The 14,475-nt window shown below is 32.8% G+C and overlaps 1 protein-coding gene across 1 annotated transcript; it reads right to left on the minus strand.

Annotated features, from left to right (window-relative positions):
- Positions 1-11,248: 11,248 nt before the first annotated feature.
- On the minus strand, positions 11,249-13,869 carry LOC123220496 (biotin synthase, mitochondrial-like). The gene is made up of 2 exons (XM_044642734.1): positions 12,262-13,869; positions 11,249-11,638 (listed from the first exon to the last, which is right to left on the minus strand). Exons 1-2 carry the CDS (start codon positions 12,336-12,338, stop codon positions 11,338-11,340), a joined length of 378 nt encoding a protein of 125 aa, XP_044498669.1. The 5' UTR covers positions 12,339-13,869; the 3' UTR covers positions 11,249-11,337.
- Positions 13,870-14,475: the final 606 nt, after the last annotated feature.

The following is a 14,475-nucleotide window of genomic DNA, read 5'->3' on the forward strand; positions in this document are numbered from 1 at the left end:
CCTAATCCAACCAAGCAAAGTGATACATATCTTCCCAAAAAGAAAGGAAAAGATATGTATCTTTAATGTATAACCTTTCTCCAAAAATATCTTTCCTTATCTAGCTCAATTAATCCTCTTTTCCAGCTGATAATTATCCCTTTCCTAGGAAGTAAATCTTAATATTTTTTGGACTCTTGCAGCTGATCTGGGCGTTCAGATCTGTTTTTCGAATTCTACTCTTATCTTTCACGTGCCCACGTCTAGTCTGCATTATGAAAATTCCAGATTAATAGATCTACTCCAATTTTTTCATCTTTTTGGCCCAACTTATTTCAAAATTGCTCAAAGCTTCCTAAATGCAAAAAGATAAGTAATTCCATTAGATTGAATTAAATTTTCACACAATATAAGAGAATTATAAATCAAAATAATAACAATTTATGGCGTTATCAAATTCCCCCACACTTATCTTTTGCTCGTCCTCGAGTAAAACAAAAAACAAAAACAAAACAAAACAAACACAAAAAGGTTTCATCAATCTCTTTTCTCATGATACCAAACAATGTGCATACCTTAAGATTCACCAACCAAGATTCAAGCATCAACACACCTCATTATCAAACTTCACAAGGAAATATGCACAAAGACAAATCAAGATAATCACATTCTAAAGCATGTATAAAGTTTTGGTGAATCTCCTCACGGTTATCACTCATATCACTCATGTGTTTAATGGTTTGGAGTTTTACTCAAATTCTTCCAATGCAAACATTCTACCATAGGCTTGCTTATGCACCAAATCTCTACCACTTAGATTATATACATGCATAAATCAAAAGGACTTTATTTTAGGTTGCAATGGGGCTTTGGGTAAAGGTGAGGATTAATGGATACAAAGGTTAAAACCATGAGCATTAACAAAGCATTTAAACACCTAATGAGAACAAAAATGTAAAGCTAAAACCATCACATTCACCACATTTCTTTGCTACTTGCTATTGCCTTTTTGTTCTCTCTTTTTCAACTTTTTTTTTTTCTTTTCTGTCTTTTTCTTTTTTTTCTTTTTTTGTTTTGTTTTATTTTCTTTTTTTTTTTTTTTTTTTTTTTGAATAACTAAGAGAATTGGGTAGCAAAGATAACAACATAAGGCAATCTCAATAGCACTCTTCATGCCAACTTCTTTTCATCATCTCTTCCTATACAATTAAGTCCCCTTTTCCCCCACACTTAAATTTCTCAAGATAGCAACTTCACCAAGCAACAAAATTTAGTTTAAATGCCTTGCTAATTTTCATGGTTGGGTGAGGATTTTTACTTGAAGGCTTGAGTTTGTAATATGGTTTTAGCACAAAGAATCAAGGGCTTTGTAAGGCTCAAGAGGCTAACTAGGGAAATTAAAATAGGTTGGCATTTTAAGCTAAAGGTTTTAAACAAGAATGCCTTTATCATTTTCATGCATGCACATATCAATGTGGTCTTAAAACGGTTCAAAGCAAGTTCTAGAGATGTATTCACATGGGAGAATATCACTTATCAAAGAAAAATATAGATTGATATAAATGTTCCAATCTTTTTCGGCTCAAAACTCATGGGATAAATAAATTCACCTCAACTTCAAACAAAACTCTAGCACTCAATTATCAATATTTGTTTAAGTGCATACCTCTAATTAATCTAACAAATCAGTGCACAATGCTCTCCTACTGAATCGGCTAAATCCTTAAGGCATGCATACAAATCAATTCATTCAAAGTGAGATTAATGGAACTGTTTAGCTAACTAAAAAGAGGGAAGGATGCATTAGCTGCCATATTAATAAAAATCAAACTTTATCCAGCAAGGAGCAGCAACATACACAAAGCAAAACAAGGCATACCAGAATAAGCATAACACAAAGAAGATAGAAAAAAAACTGACAGAAAAACAAAACAAAATAAAAGCAGAACAGATGGACACACATAAGAAAAGAGCAGAAAAAGAAAAAAAATATAGAACTGGAAGACAGAAAACTGAAAGACAGAACAGTAAACAGCAGAAAAATAAAACACAAATACACCTTCCCCCACACTTAAACCAAACATTGTCCTCAATGTTTAAACAAAACATAATAAAATAAGAACTGAAATTTAAAAGAAAAGGAAGAGGAAACTTCTCTGGATTTGGGGAAAGGAACAGTAGTTTGAATTATAGAGCATTGTAATTGATGAAGGATTCTTTAGATTTTGATAACAGCTCTGGTGTAAAAGGCCATCGATGGGTGGGTTTTGCTACTATTTGATGCTTGTGAACGGGTTCTAACCATGGCGTTGCAAAATGAGGAAAAGGGTTGCTAGGTTTTTATTTTAGTTGGAGAGAAATTGTGAGGCGTAGGTTTGGCGAATGTGGTCTTTGGAAGCATATAAACCCAGCCTTATAATCACACTAAATCATATGACCCCCTTGAATTTAAGAAAATAGCAAAACAGAAGCTGGACTTTTGACAAAAGCACATGACCCAATTCCAGAACACCAAAATACAGATTCCTCCCCTCGTGAACATTTACAGAAGGCTAATTAGGACCTGCAGGAGGAAGAAGACGATTGAACAGTAACATGAAAATAAATTAAAATAAACCTAAGCGAAAATCATAAAATAATTGTTAATTAAATATCTAAAAATCCTAAAACGGAAATTTAAAACTAAAATTGAAACATATAAACCGAAATTAAAGCAAATGTCTAGAAAATCAAAATTGAAGCATTGATCAAAATATGATTGAAAGCTTGGGTTGCCTCCTAAGTAGCGCATTTGTTTACAGTCGTCGGCTCGACGTAATGCCTTTGTCTATTTATCCGGGATCTTTCAGCTCCACTTCTTCGATGTTTCCAGCTTGCACTTCTTCGTAAGACGGTTTAAGTCTATGGCCATTAACTTTAAATACTTTCAATGTCGCTAAGCTCTGAATCTCTACTGGAAATAATCGAAGTCTTGAATGATAAAGGAGAACTTTTTGGCTAAGTGAAAATTCTTTTCTAGAAATCATTTTGTTATGAAATGCTTTTGTTTTCTCCTTAGCCTTATGCTTCTTTAGAATTTTCATCAGTTTCTCCTCTTGTTGCTCATTTAACTTGCTGGAAATGATCATTGGTAAGGTTTCCCTATCTCTAAGGTACATATATTTGAGGTGATCTGGAAGAGGTTTCAGCTCTAGCTCTGGTGCCTGCAAAACAGAAAGTACCAATTTTTTATTAGGTACTGGTAGCTCAATATAAGCTACATCACTTGTATTTTTCAGCTCTTTGAACTCATTCATCTCTGCCACTGTATTTTGCACATCTGAATTTAATTTAATTTCATCTTTTTCTTTCAAAATATTTTTATGATTAGCCGTCTGTAACTCATCATCACCATCAAGTATATCTTGCGCTAGAGAATCAATTAAATCAACTGAATGCACAGGAAAATCCACATCAGGATATTTCATAGCATCATAAATATTAAATTGAACAGCTTCACCATCAAACTCAATGGTTAGTGTACCTTTGTGAACATCAATTTTCATTTTAGCTATTTTCAGAAAGGGTCTTCCTAGCAAAATAGGTGCAGATTGGTCATTTTTTTCCATGTCAAGAACATAAAAATCAGCTGAAAAAATTAATTTATCATTAACCTGAATAAGAACATCTTCAATTAACCCCTTAGGATATACATTTGATCGATCAGCTAACTGAATAACTGCACCAGTTTTTTCTAAAGGTCCAAGATTAAGAGCAGAATAAATGGAATATGACATTACATTAATAGATGCTCCTAAATCTAACATGACCTTTTCAATTTTTGTGCCTCCTATTGTGCAAGAGATGCAAAACATACCTGGATCTTTGCATTTTTCAGGAAGATTTTTTTGGATTATAGCTGAAACATTTTCTCCTACCCTTATTTTTTCATACCTTTTGAGTTTTTGCTTCCTTTTCAATGTACACAGCTTTTTCAAAAATTTAGCATAACGAGGCACTTGTTTTATTGCATCAAACAATGGAATATTGACTTCACACTTCTGAAAGGTCTCATATAAATCCGTATTGCTTTCGTACTTCAGTTTTAAAGCTCCAGGAAAAGGCAGAACAGGTTTATATTCGTTGAAAGAAGGATATTTACCTATCACTACCTTTTCAGAAGATTATTTTCTACTGCCGTTTCCTCTCTGTTTTCTGCTTGCTGTGTTGGTACAGGTGGTTCTTTAATTGGCATCTCCAGCTCTTTTCCACTTCTCAGCACTATGGCATTAACATTCTCCTTTGGGTTTACCACGGTTTGTGACGGTAATTTGCTTGACTTTTATGCTTCCAGCCTACTGATTGTAGTAGCCATCTGACTTATTTGATTTTCCAAATTTTGAATGCTGGTTCTGGTTTCCTACTGAAATTTCACAGTGTTAGTAGCCAAAGTTTTTATAATATCTTCAAGAGATGTACCTGAATCAAAATTTTGGGTTGGTTGCTACTGTCTAGGAATATAAGGCTGCTGGTATGGCTGAAAATTATTGAAAGGTTGATTCGCATTTGCATTCCCATAATGAAAATTAAGATGATCTCTCTAACCTGAGTTGTAGGTATTCGAATAAGGATTATAATTATGATTTCGCTGTTGCTGTCCTAAAAATCTGCCTATTGCATCAGTATGTTCAGAGCAGTCCTCCTAAAGTGTTAGGCATATATCAATTGGATATCCTCCCACTGAACAGATTCTGCAAACCTTTGTTGCCTCTATTTTTCCTACAGCCATTTGATGTATAAGAGTAGTTAGATCATCAAGTCGTCTTTCAAGAGAAGATACATTTACCTCATTGACACGTCGAGACGAATAGTCCAATCTATTCCCAAATTGTTGTGAATTTGATGCCATGTTTGCAATTAAATTTTGGGCTGCTTCAGGTGTTTTGTTAACCAAGGATCCACCACTCGCTGCATCAATCATATTTCTCTCATTTGATAGAAGTCCTTTGTAGAAATATTGAATAAGCAGTTGGTCACTAATTTGGTGATGTGGACAACTCGCACAAAGTTTTTTAAAGCGCTCCCAATATTCGTATAAAGATTCTCCACTCTGCTACCTAATGCCATAGATTTCTTTCCTTATGCCAGCTGCTCTTGATGCTGGAAAAAATTTCTATAGAAATAGTCTTTTCATTTCATGCCAGTGGTGATACTTCCAGTGGGTAGATAATACAACCAATCTTGCGCATCATCTTTCAAAGAAAACGAAAAAGCCCTCATCTTGATTTGTTCTTCAGTTACTCCATTCGGTTTCATTTCGGTGCATACCACATGAAATTCTTTCAAATGTTTATGAGGATATTCACTTGCAGAGCCATGAAAAATAGGTAAAAGATGGATTGGTCCAAATTTTAATTCAAAGGTTGTATTAACATCTAAATTTGAAAAAGTAATGCAGTGTGGTTGTTGATTCAAATCTAGAATAGCAAGCTCTCTTAAAGTCTGATTTTCAGCCATGTTTTCCTCTGTTTCGGAAGCAGATCTGTGTGCTTGCAGTCTCCTTTTTGTTTCTTTTCTCAACCCTTTTGTAGTCTTTTCAATTTCTGGATCAAACTGTAAACTAGCTTGTTTTGCAGATCGCGTAACGAACATACAAAGTAAAAACTCTCCCGCAACGGTGCCAAAATTTGGTACGTGCTGTCATTGACACCCAAATTAAATCCTAAATTCTTGCAACAAAAATATAGTAAAGAAAAGTAGGGATCGTTCCCTCGAAGAGCTTTGATTAGTATGTCATCATAAATAAATCGAAACAAAGAAATAAAAGGGGGGTTTTGAAGTGAATGCAAATTGTAATGAAAAATAATAAATAAAAATTCAGTAAAATAATCTAAAAGTAATAAATCAATTTAACAAACCTTGGTCTTCGGTCACATCCACCACTGGAACAACGATTGATCATTGAAACAAAATATCAAATTAATTATTCAAATATTCGTTGTGGTATTAAATTTATCTGTCCTTCCTTACAATTAGTTAACCAAAAACATGTATTCCAATTAACCCTTATTGATTAATAATTTGGATACGATCTCAAATTTAATTTAACAATAGTATTACGAATTAGAAAGACCAACGAAGCAAGACAACACAAATGTACGACGTTGCATTTAATCCAATTGATTATTTTCCTAGGATTTATAGTTTCTGACGCAGCAAACGATAAACCTAGTCACCACTTTGATTAGATGGATTAAACAATTACGGATTCAGCACCTAAACTAACCATAGATTATATTAATTGATAAACTAATTGCACACCTTAGAAATCAATCAACACAATCATGAACAATAATTCAAAAAGATAATCAATACACAAATAATTAAAAAGATGCATTGAGGAACAAAAATAAATCTCACAATCATTGTAGTTCCATGGTTTCAGATCGCTTCAACCAAAAGAAATTATTCAGCCACTGTACAACATATTTTGCTCTCTAATTCTCTAATTACAATGGTGAATGATTCTCTAATAAAAATAAAAGTATATATATTATCTTCCTACTAAAAATCTAGAAATTGAAATCAATCCTAATCTCCTAATCCAACCAAGCAAAGTGATACATATCTTCCCAAAAAGAAAGGAAAACATATGTATTTTTAATGTATATCCTTCCTCCAAAAATATCTTTCCTTATCTAGCTCAATTAATCCTCTTTTCCAGCTGGTAATTATCCCTTTCTTATGAAGCAAATCTTAATACTTTTTGGACTCTTGCAGCTGATCTGGGCGTTCAGATTTGTTTTCTGAATTCTACTCTTATCTTTCACGTGCCCATGCCTAGTCTGCATTACGAAAATTCCAGATTAATAGATCTACTCCAGTTTTTTCATCTTTTTGGCCCAACTTATTCCAAAATTGCTCAAAGCTTCCTAAATGCAAAAAGATAAGTAATTCCATTAGATTAAATTAAATTTTCACACAACATAAGGGAATTATAAATCAAAATAATAACAATTTATGGTGTTATCATTTACACGAGAAGAGGCCGCAATAAGATGAAAGTTGTGTATGCTATAGAGAGATAACACACCTATGTATAAAGAATGGTAAAAACATGCCTTTGAGGGGAAGATACATGTCTATGTATGAACGACAAAATAAAGAAAGAAAATGGGAACTAGACTAGAGGTTTACGAGTCATTTTGAGGGATAGTAGAGAGATTATGAGTATATAGTAATACATAATAAGCCCATGAGATGAGACTATGATGGGGCACAAGATGTGTTCTTATTTATTTATAATATTTGTATGTAGGTAGAGATAACATAAATAACCAACTTACAGTAGAATCTTAAAAACCAAATACAAGGAAACATTTATTTTAATAGCAAAGAATTGATTGATTGAGCAACTCATTATCTCAAGCATCACTTTGTGCAGTATCATGTCTCACTAGTGCTCCCTAAGAACCTTTACTATAACTCTTTACATGTAAAATATTAAAGTGTACGGAGTGAGCGACCATGGCTCAGTAAGAAAATCATACTAAATACTCAAAACATTTCATACCAGTACTGATCTCTTCTATACTTAGCGTGTTTGGGCTAGTCATATACAAGATAATTTACACGAAACACGTATTAACCACATATCATAATTCTTTTCATTCATACATTTATTCTTTTCTTTACTATACAAGTATGATTCACACGTTATGATTTATGCATATATGAGTGCCATGGCTTTTCTATTTTCTGATTGTATATCTTTCTCAACTCTTTATCAACCACATAGGCTTGCATGCATGATTTTAATGCAAATGACTTTCATAAAACATTTGCTAATTCTTTTTTTTAAAAACAAATATTTTCATTGACCGGTCTAGAAGATATATGACAGTACTTACAGTTATTATACGAGGTATAATCCTCTCTTACACGCACATTTCACTATTTTTCTTTATTGTCCACCCAGTACAGTTGATATCTTTCTTTGTTGTCTACACAATATAGTCAATATCTTTCTTTACTGTCCACATAGTATAACTCGCGTGTAAAGATTTTACACATACTTTCTGTTTTCCTGTATCATATAAGTCATTATAAAACCAAAAACACTTGTTTTTCATTTTCTAAAAACATGCATAACTTAGAAAATATTTTTCCTCTTTCTTTATTTTTTTGAAAACATGCATATATTATGATTCCTCATATTTATACATGTATAACTATAATATGAAATATGCTCATTCATTATTTTTTCTTTATTCTTTTTAAGCCTCATCAAGTATTAGATTATTTTCTCATGCATTTACATACATCTCATGCATTCCCTATGGATATACATATTTATTATAATGGTTTTTGCACATATTATGCACATAATTAAGCAAAATTAACCTACATCAGATAAAATGACACTTTTTCCCTTATGGCGAAAAGTTACATGCCTACCTTTAGTCCATATTCTTCCATCAATTCATTATTTCTCACATACTCAATACACAAAATCAACTAAGCTAACCCTAGAAATAAGAAATGTCTAAAATGCACTTATGAAAAAAAATTATATCATAAGTCCTAATGAATTTTTTTATTCTTTTAAGCATAAATCACCTTAGTTCTATACTCTACACACTTATACAAGTAAAGGTTATTTTAATAATCTAACTCAAATTACTTTAAGTATGTGAAGTATGAAATTCTTATATTTTCTTTGCTAATTAAGTTATTTAAGCTTATTCTCCTTTTCTTCTTCTTAGCAAACTTAATCAACCAAAAACATAATCATCCATTAAAACTCTAAACTTAATATCTCTTAAAAATTAAACTTTTTATCTTAGAACTTACTAGAATAGATAAATCTACAATTTTTATAACTGGAGGCTCTAGAAATTAGGTGGTTTAGCTAGATTTTTGGTAAATTTTTGTTTGAAGAAAACTTTAGTGAAGTTTATGGAGGATTCTCGGTCAAAAAAGAAGAAAATGAATAGTTTTATTGTTTTATAACCATTTTAGACTAATTTACCCTCAGCCTTCTCTAAAAATTACTATTTTATCCCTTTCCAATTACCAAAAACCCTTAGCACCATTATATAATTTCAAGTGTGCCATTCAATTTATATTTCCACTTTGTCTCTTAAATCCTTCTAAAATGACCATTTTACCCCATTTGAAAATTATTGCTCATTTATTAGTTTTAAATAATTCTTTCACAATTTCTTTAAACAACTTATAAAATCAACTCTAGGGGTAATTTTGAAAGTAAAGTTTACTGACATACCTGAATTCGGTGTTACAATGATGGACAATATTGCTGAGTCCTTCAACACTTTGACACAAACCACTTGTGTTTTGCTTGTCACCAAACTTGTTGAGTTTATTAGGGGCACACTACAACATTGGTTTTAAAATAGACAAAACCTTATAGATAAATCTCAATAAATATTTAGTATGTATGTACCAATGCTTTGATATGTCAAAGTGTGACATCATTGATGTTTTGTTTTTTTTTTTTTTTTTAAAGAACAAATGAGAGAACTCACCCATTAACACCATGGGTTGAGGATAAGATTGTTGGACATATGCAAAAATCTACAACCTCCACAAATACAAAGTCCATGATATGTGGCAACATGTATCAATCGTTGATCATGTGCAATAGATGTTTGACTGAGGAAAATTTTAGCTTTCCTATATTCCAGGTACGCATGTCACTACTATGGCATGGTTCAATAACCAGTTTGATAGTTTCCGATGTGCAAATGTATACTACTCCATAAAATATTTATGAGAAGTATATAAATAATATGTTAATCCACTAGGGGATTAGTCAACTTTGGCATGACTAGCTAATCCACTTGTAATTTATCCTTCATGATGCAATGATGACTGTCAGGCTGTTCAACCAGCCATACAAAAAGCCATCATAAGGAGAAAAAGTTCAGTAATGTATTTGTAGTTGATACCATAAACTTAGACAGATTAGACTTAATTGTCTAAATCCAACTCCAGTGCCCATTGTTACCTTATCCTACAAATCTAGTAGTGACAGAGGACAAGGTCATTGGGACTAGCACCCACCCCATTTGATTGAATAGTTATCTTGGTTTATTTTGTGAATTGACTTTTAATGTAATTTAATGTTGAAGTATTAGTCATAATTAAGCTGAGTTGTTGATTCATTATTTGTTGATTCCATACAAAAACATTAATTATATTTGCTAGAAAGAATTGTGCCAATCTAAAGAATGGTTGCATCATATTCATCACTAGTATCTAAAAAAGAAATTTCTTACCTAATTTATTAAAGAAGAATTAGTTAACTTAATTTGTCAATGACAACTTAATTTATTGACCATATGCAATGGCAACTTGAAGAATTTATTGACCATATGCAATGGCAACTTGAAGCTTCTAAAGAAGCCTTATTGGAGGAGTTTGAAATTGACTTAGAAAAGACTGAAATCTGAATAAAAAGGAAAATCCAATGAGAAAAGCTTTTTTGGTGATAGTGATAGTGAGACTGATGACAAACGATGATAAGGCTCTAGAGTTTTGCTAATTGATGTCCTATGAGTCCAATAGTGCTGACTGTGAGGTGTTACGCTCCCAAGAGATAGAGATTAGTAAAGAAAGTTGCCAAAAAATTGGGTGGTGTGTGGAGGTACATGCAACAATGAATGGTGATGTGCCTCTTGGGTTTTGCTAATGAGAGAGACAATCAAGTTGGTGTTTCATATTTTTGATCCGATACAAATAGAAGGGCAATCTAAGATTAGTCAGGAGCAATCATCGGAAAGTACATTGTTAAGGTTTCTGATTAACTTAACATTATGATACCATGTGAAAAGATAAATAAATTGAATTTTTTGTATATCGATAGTCTATAAAATATATTTATACATACTATTACAATAAACTATAATTGGAAATGCAATATCCTAATTTCCTATTTTAGATTTCCTAATCCTAATATAACTTGATTCTATCCTAATGTAGTTTTATACAACTCAAACAAGATTTAATGAATTGGAGCCTAGAAAAGATATTAAATTGATAAGCCAAAAGCGCAAATGACACATGATCAATTCAAAACGATGGTAGAAGAAGAATTTAATGATATAGATCCATATTTTTTCACTTTAGAATAAAAGCTTGGAAACCCATTATGATGGAGCATTTGAAATACTCAAAAAATAATTTATTTTCTAGATTATTATTTTTGTTTACAATGATTACATTATATTGTTGAAATGACATGACCATGACAGAAAAAAGTAGCAAATGATGTAAACCCAATTAATGGAATATAAGAAATTTTATCATACAATAGTGTCCCTTTCATATTTTCCCCCACAAGTGGATTTCAGTATTCTACGAATTTAATCCAGATGACATGTCCAGATAAAATATCTTTGCATACAAAATATTTAAGAAGATACCAAATTCAAACTTTAGTACCAAATCACCTGAACAGGCATTAATCCCAGCTTCACAGACATGTTTAAGTGTTTCCATGCACTCATCATAACTTCTTGTAGTGATAACATTTGGATAATATTCTTTTGAGGTATCATGGTTATGGTTATATCCTATAAGGCCTGCTTTCTTGAGTTCTAAAGCCTGCTGCTTCTCCAGCATGCCTAATGTATAGCACACCTCCATCCCCATTTCCCTAGTACATGGCAAATTCAGAAGACAGATTATCGTTTTCATGAATATGATAAAAGGCCTAACACAGGTTATTGAAATGTCAGAATTTCACAGAACCAAAAAAAATCAAACGGACACCTGTGCATTATAGTCTTTCTTTCAATTTGGGAAGAAAAAAAAATCATGATCAACAAAATTGACATAAAAAAAGTCAATTGAAAAGGCAGTAAATATAAATCAGCAGTGCCAGTCCATAGACACATTTGCTAAACAGAAAGGATGAACGGTAGCAGAGCATATGTTATAAATTGACTGGAAATGCTAGATAATATTTTTGAGTTCTTTTTTATTATTAACATTGTTAAATTTTCCTCAACACATGGCTTTACGTTATGATCTGAAGTCCTTTCCAAATAGTTCCAAGATGAGAACAAAATAAACATAAACAAACAAATATGTCAATAAGAAGAAAATAGAACTCATGCGGTATGAATACAACTCTCACTTGTTTGATAAATTTGTGGTAATGTGTCTCCACAGTATGGTATAATGAACTCATTTATGTTAAAGAAGGTATTCAAGTACAACCAGATGTCAATTTCTTCTTTTACCAAAATAACTTTTTCTTAAATATTGGCTTGTCACCTTATTTCTTTCACATATTCAAGGATGTTGTTGAAATTGGTCTTCCTCCCTATTGTGTCTGTCCATGCAGCACCCATACAAAAACGTGTGCTGCCAGCCTCCGTTGCCTAATAAAATAAGTAAAGATGTTGACACCATAGTTATGGCATTGTATAAAGATATTGACACCATGGTTATAGCATTGTATAAAGATATTGACACCATGGTTATAGCATTGTATTACACGTAATACAACATGAATCAACCAATAGTCAATATTCATGTGAAATAAAAACTAATTCGAGACTATAACCAACCAATCAGAGTCATTTTTAAGAAAAATATTCATGTGATCAATTTGTCTGAAACTTATACAGATTGTTTATGTTGAAGCAGAGCTGGAATGATCGCTCTTTCACTCAACCCCATTGACTAGTTAAAAAAAGTATTGTGTCTTAATATATACTGCGAGTAACTGAGATAGCAAATAATTACCACCGTGAGGGAAAACATAATTACGTGCTGACACCTTAGTTCAAGATCTCTTAGCAACACAGCTAGGACACAAAGAGTCACTCGATACAAAATAAACTTCGTACTTTCTGTGCTGCCTGCATCACAGTTTCCTTAGTGATTAGCTTTTGTGCTTTTACTCCAGTGTGGTATCTTGAGGATTGAGGACAATACGAACAATCCCCACTACACCGACCGGTCTTGATAGAGAGGAGCGTGCACTGCTGCACCTCCCTAAAGTTATGAGCGTGTCGGTGAACTTGAGCCTAAAATCAGAAACAACCTCCAATTAACTCAAGAATTTGAAAATTAAACTGCTTTGGCGGCAATCCCTGAACCCATAAAATTTCATGGTCCAGGGTCCAATATGCGGAGACGACAATTTGGTTATCAAAACAAAAAAAAAAAAAAACCTCAAGAATTCTATAACAGCTGTTGCATTAGAAGTCACATCATCAAACAAGAAACTTTTTAAGCAAACTAGAAAAACCTTGCACAGAACACCAAACTCATTAAGCGACCACTTGACTCTTAACAATTAGGGGACTTAAAGGTCCACTGGGTCCTCTAAGATAGTGGATTCAAGAGACCAGTAATCCTCAATACCGTAGGCTTATTTGGAGCTAATTTGCCGTTCATACACGTGGAGACAATGTGTCAGTCGATGGATTTTCCTTCCTATTGATTAATTGTTCTCGGGGGTCCAAGGGCTCTGGCACATAAACAGCCACACAACCAAAATTAACTTCACCAATTTACCATAATAATCACACTGAGAAGTCTACACATTCACATAAACCAATAAAAAGATTGGTACACAAGAGATTAAAGCTGTAAACAAGAGATTAAGAACTGAAACCAACTCCTTGGAAGAGGAGATCGAGAACAGGAGAGTCGTAAATGGAATTGATCTCATCTTTGGACCAGTCGTGTCTAGGGCCTTCTCTGATAGTTCTCTCAGCTTCAACTGCAGCTGCTGAATAACACAACGGGTAGAATGAAATGGGGAGAATTTGGACGGTCTTAAGCTTCGTTGAGAAGTTAAAATGGAGCAAATCTGAAGCATTTTTGTTGGTTTAGTTTGAGATTTTTGTCGATGAAAACTAGGAACATGCGAAAAAAGTTGAAGAGTAAAACTCAACTACTTATTGCCACCAACTTTAGAGATTAATAGCCGTCAAAACACTATTTCCCTAAAACCTTCCAAGATTTGCTAAATGAAAATTTCCCACTATTCTATTTTCAAGATTCCCGAATGTCATCTTTGCGAATAGAGTTGGATTCAAGCTAAGCCAAACTCATCCTCGTAAAAGCTAAGCTCGAACTTGGCTTGTTTGGTTTTGAACTTGAGCTTTTAACTAGTTCGTTATTAAAACGACATCGTTTTAATACACATTAATCAAAACGATGTCGTTTCGTATCAAAATTTTTAATTTGTAAATTTGACAAGGAGCTCAAGCTCAAACATGTTGGCTCGAGTTTGTATAGGGCTGGCTCATTTTAGGTTCATTCAAGCCGAGCTCGAGCTCTAGCTAGAGCTCGAATGGGCTCGGTTTGAATCTAACCCTATTTGCGAATGAAAATGCTCATGGCTATTTTTTGTTTTCCTTTTTATGTTTGAGTACAATTATAATTTTTAAAAATATTAAAGTTGTTATATAAAATTTTAAGAATTTTGAAAATTAAAAAAATTCACAAGTATTTTCAAAATTTTAATATTTT

Source organism: Mangifera indica, chromosome 7 (genome assembly GCF_011075055.1).
Source record: "Mangifera indica cultivar Alphonso chromosome 7, CATAS_Mindica_2.1, whole genome shotgun sequence".
NCBI classification, from domain to species: domain Eukaryota; kingdom Viridiplantae; phylum Streptophyta; class Magnoliopsida; order Sapindales; family Anacardiaceae; genus Mangifera; species Mangifera indica.

Coding starts and splice junctions, on each gene's coding strand:
- LOC123220496 (XM_044642734.1), bottom strand. CDS start 12,338: ATGGGTGCTGCATGGACAGACACAATAGGGAGGAAGACCAATTTCAAC. Junction 11,639..12,261: donor GAATATGTGAAAGAAATAAG/GTGACAAGCCAA, acceptor GCCATGTACTAG/GGAAATGGGGATGGAGGTGT.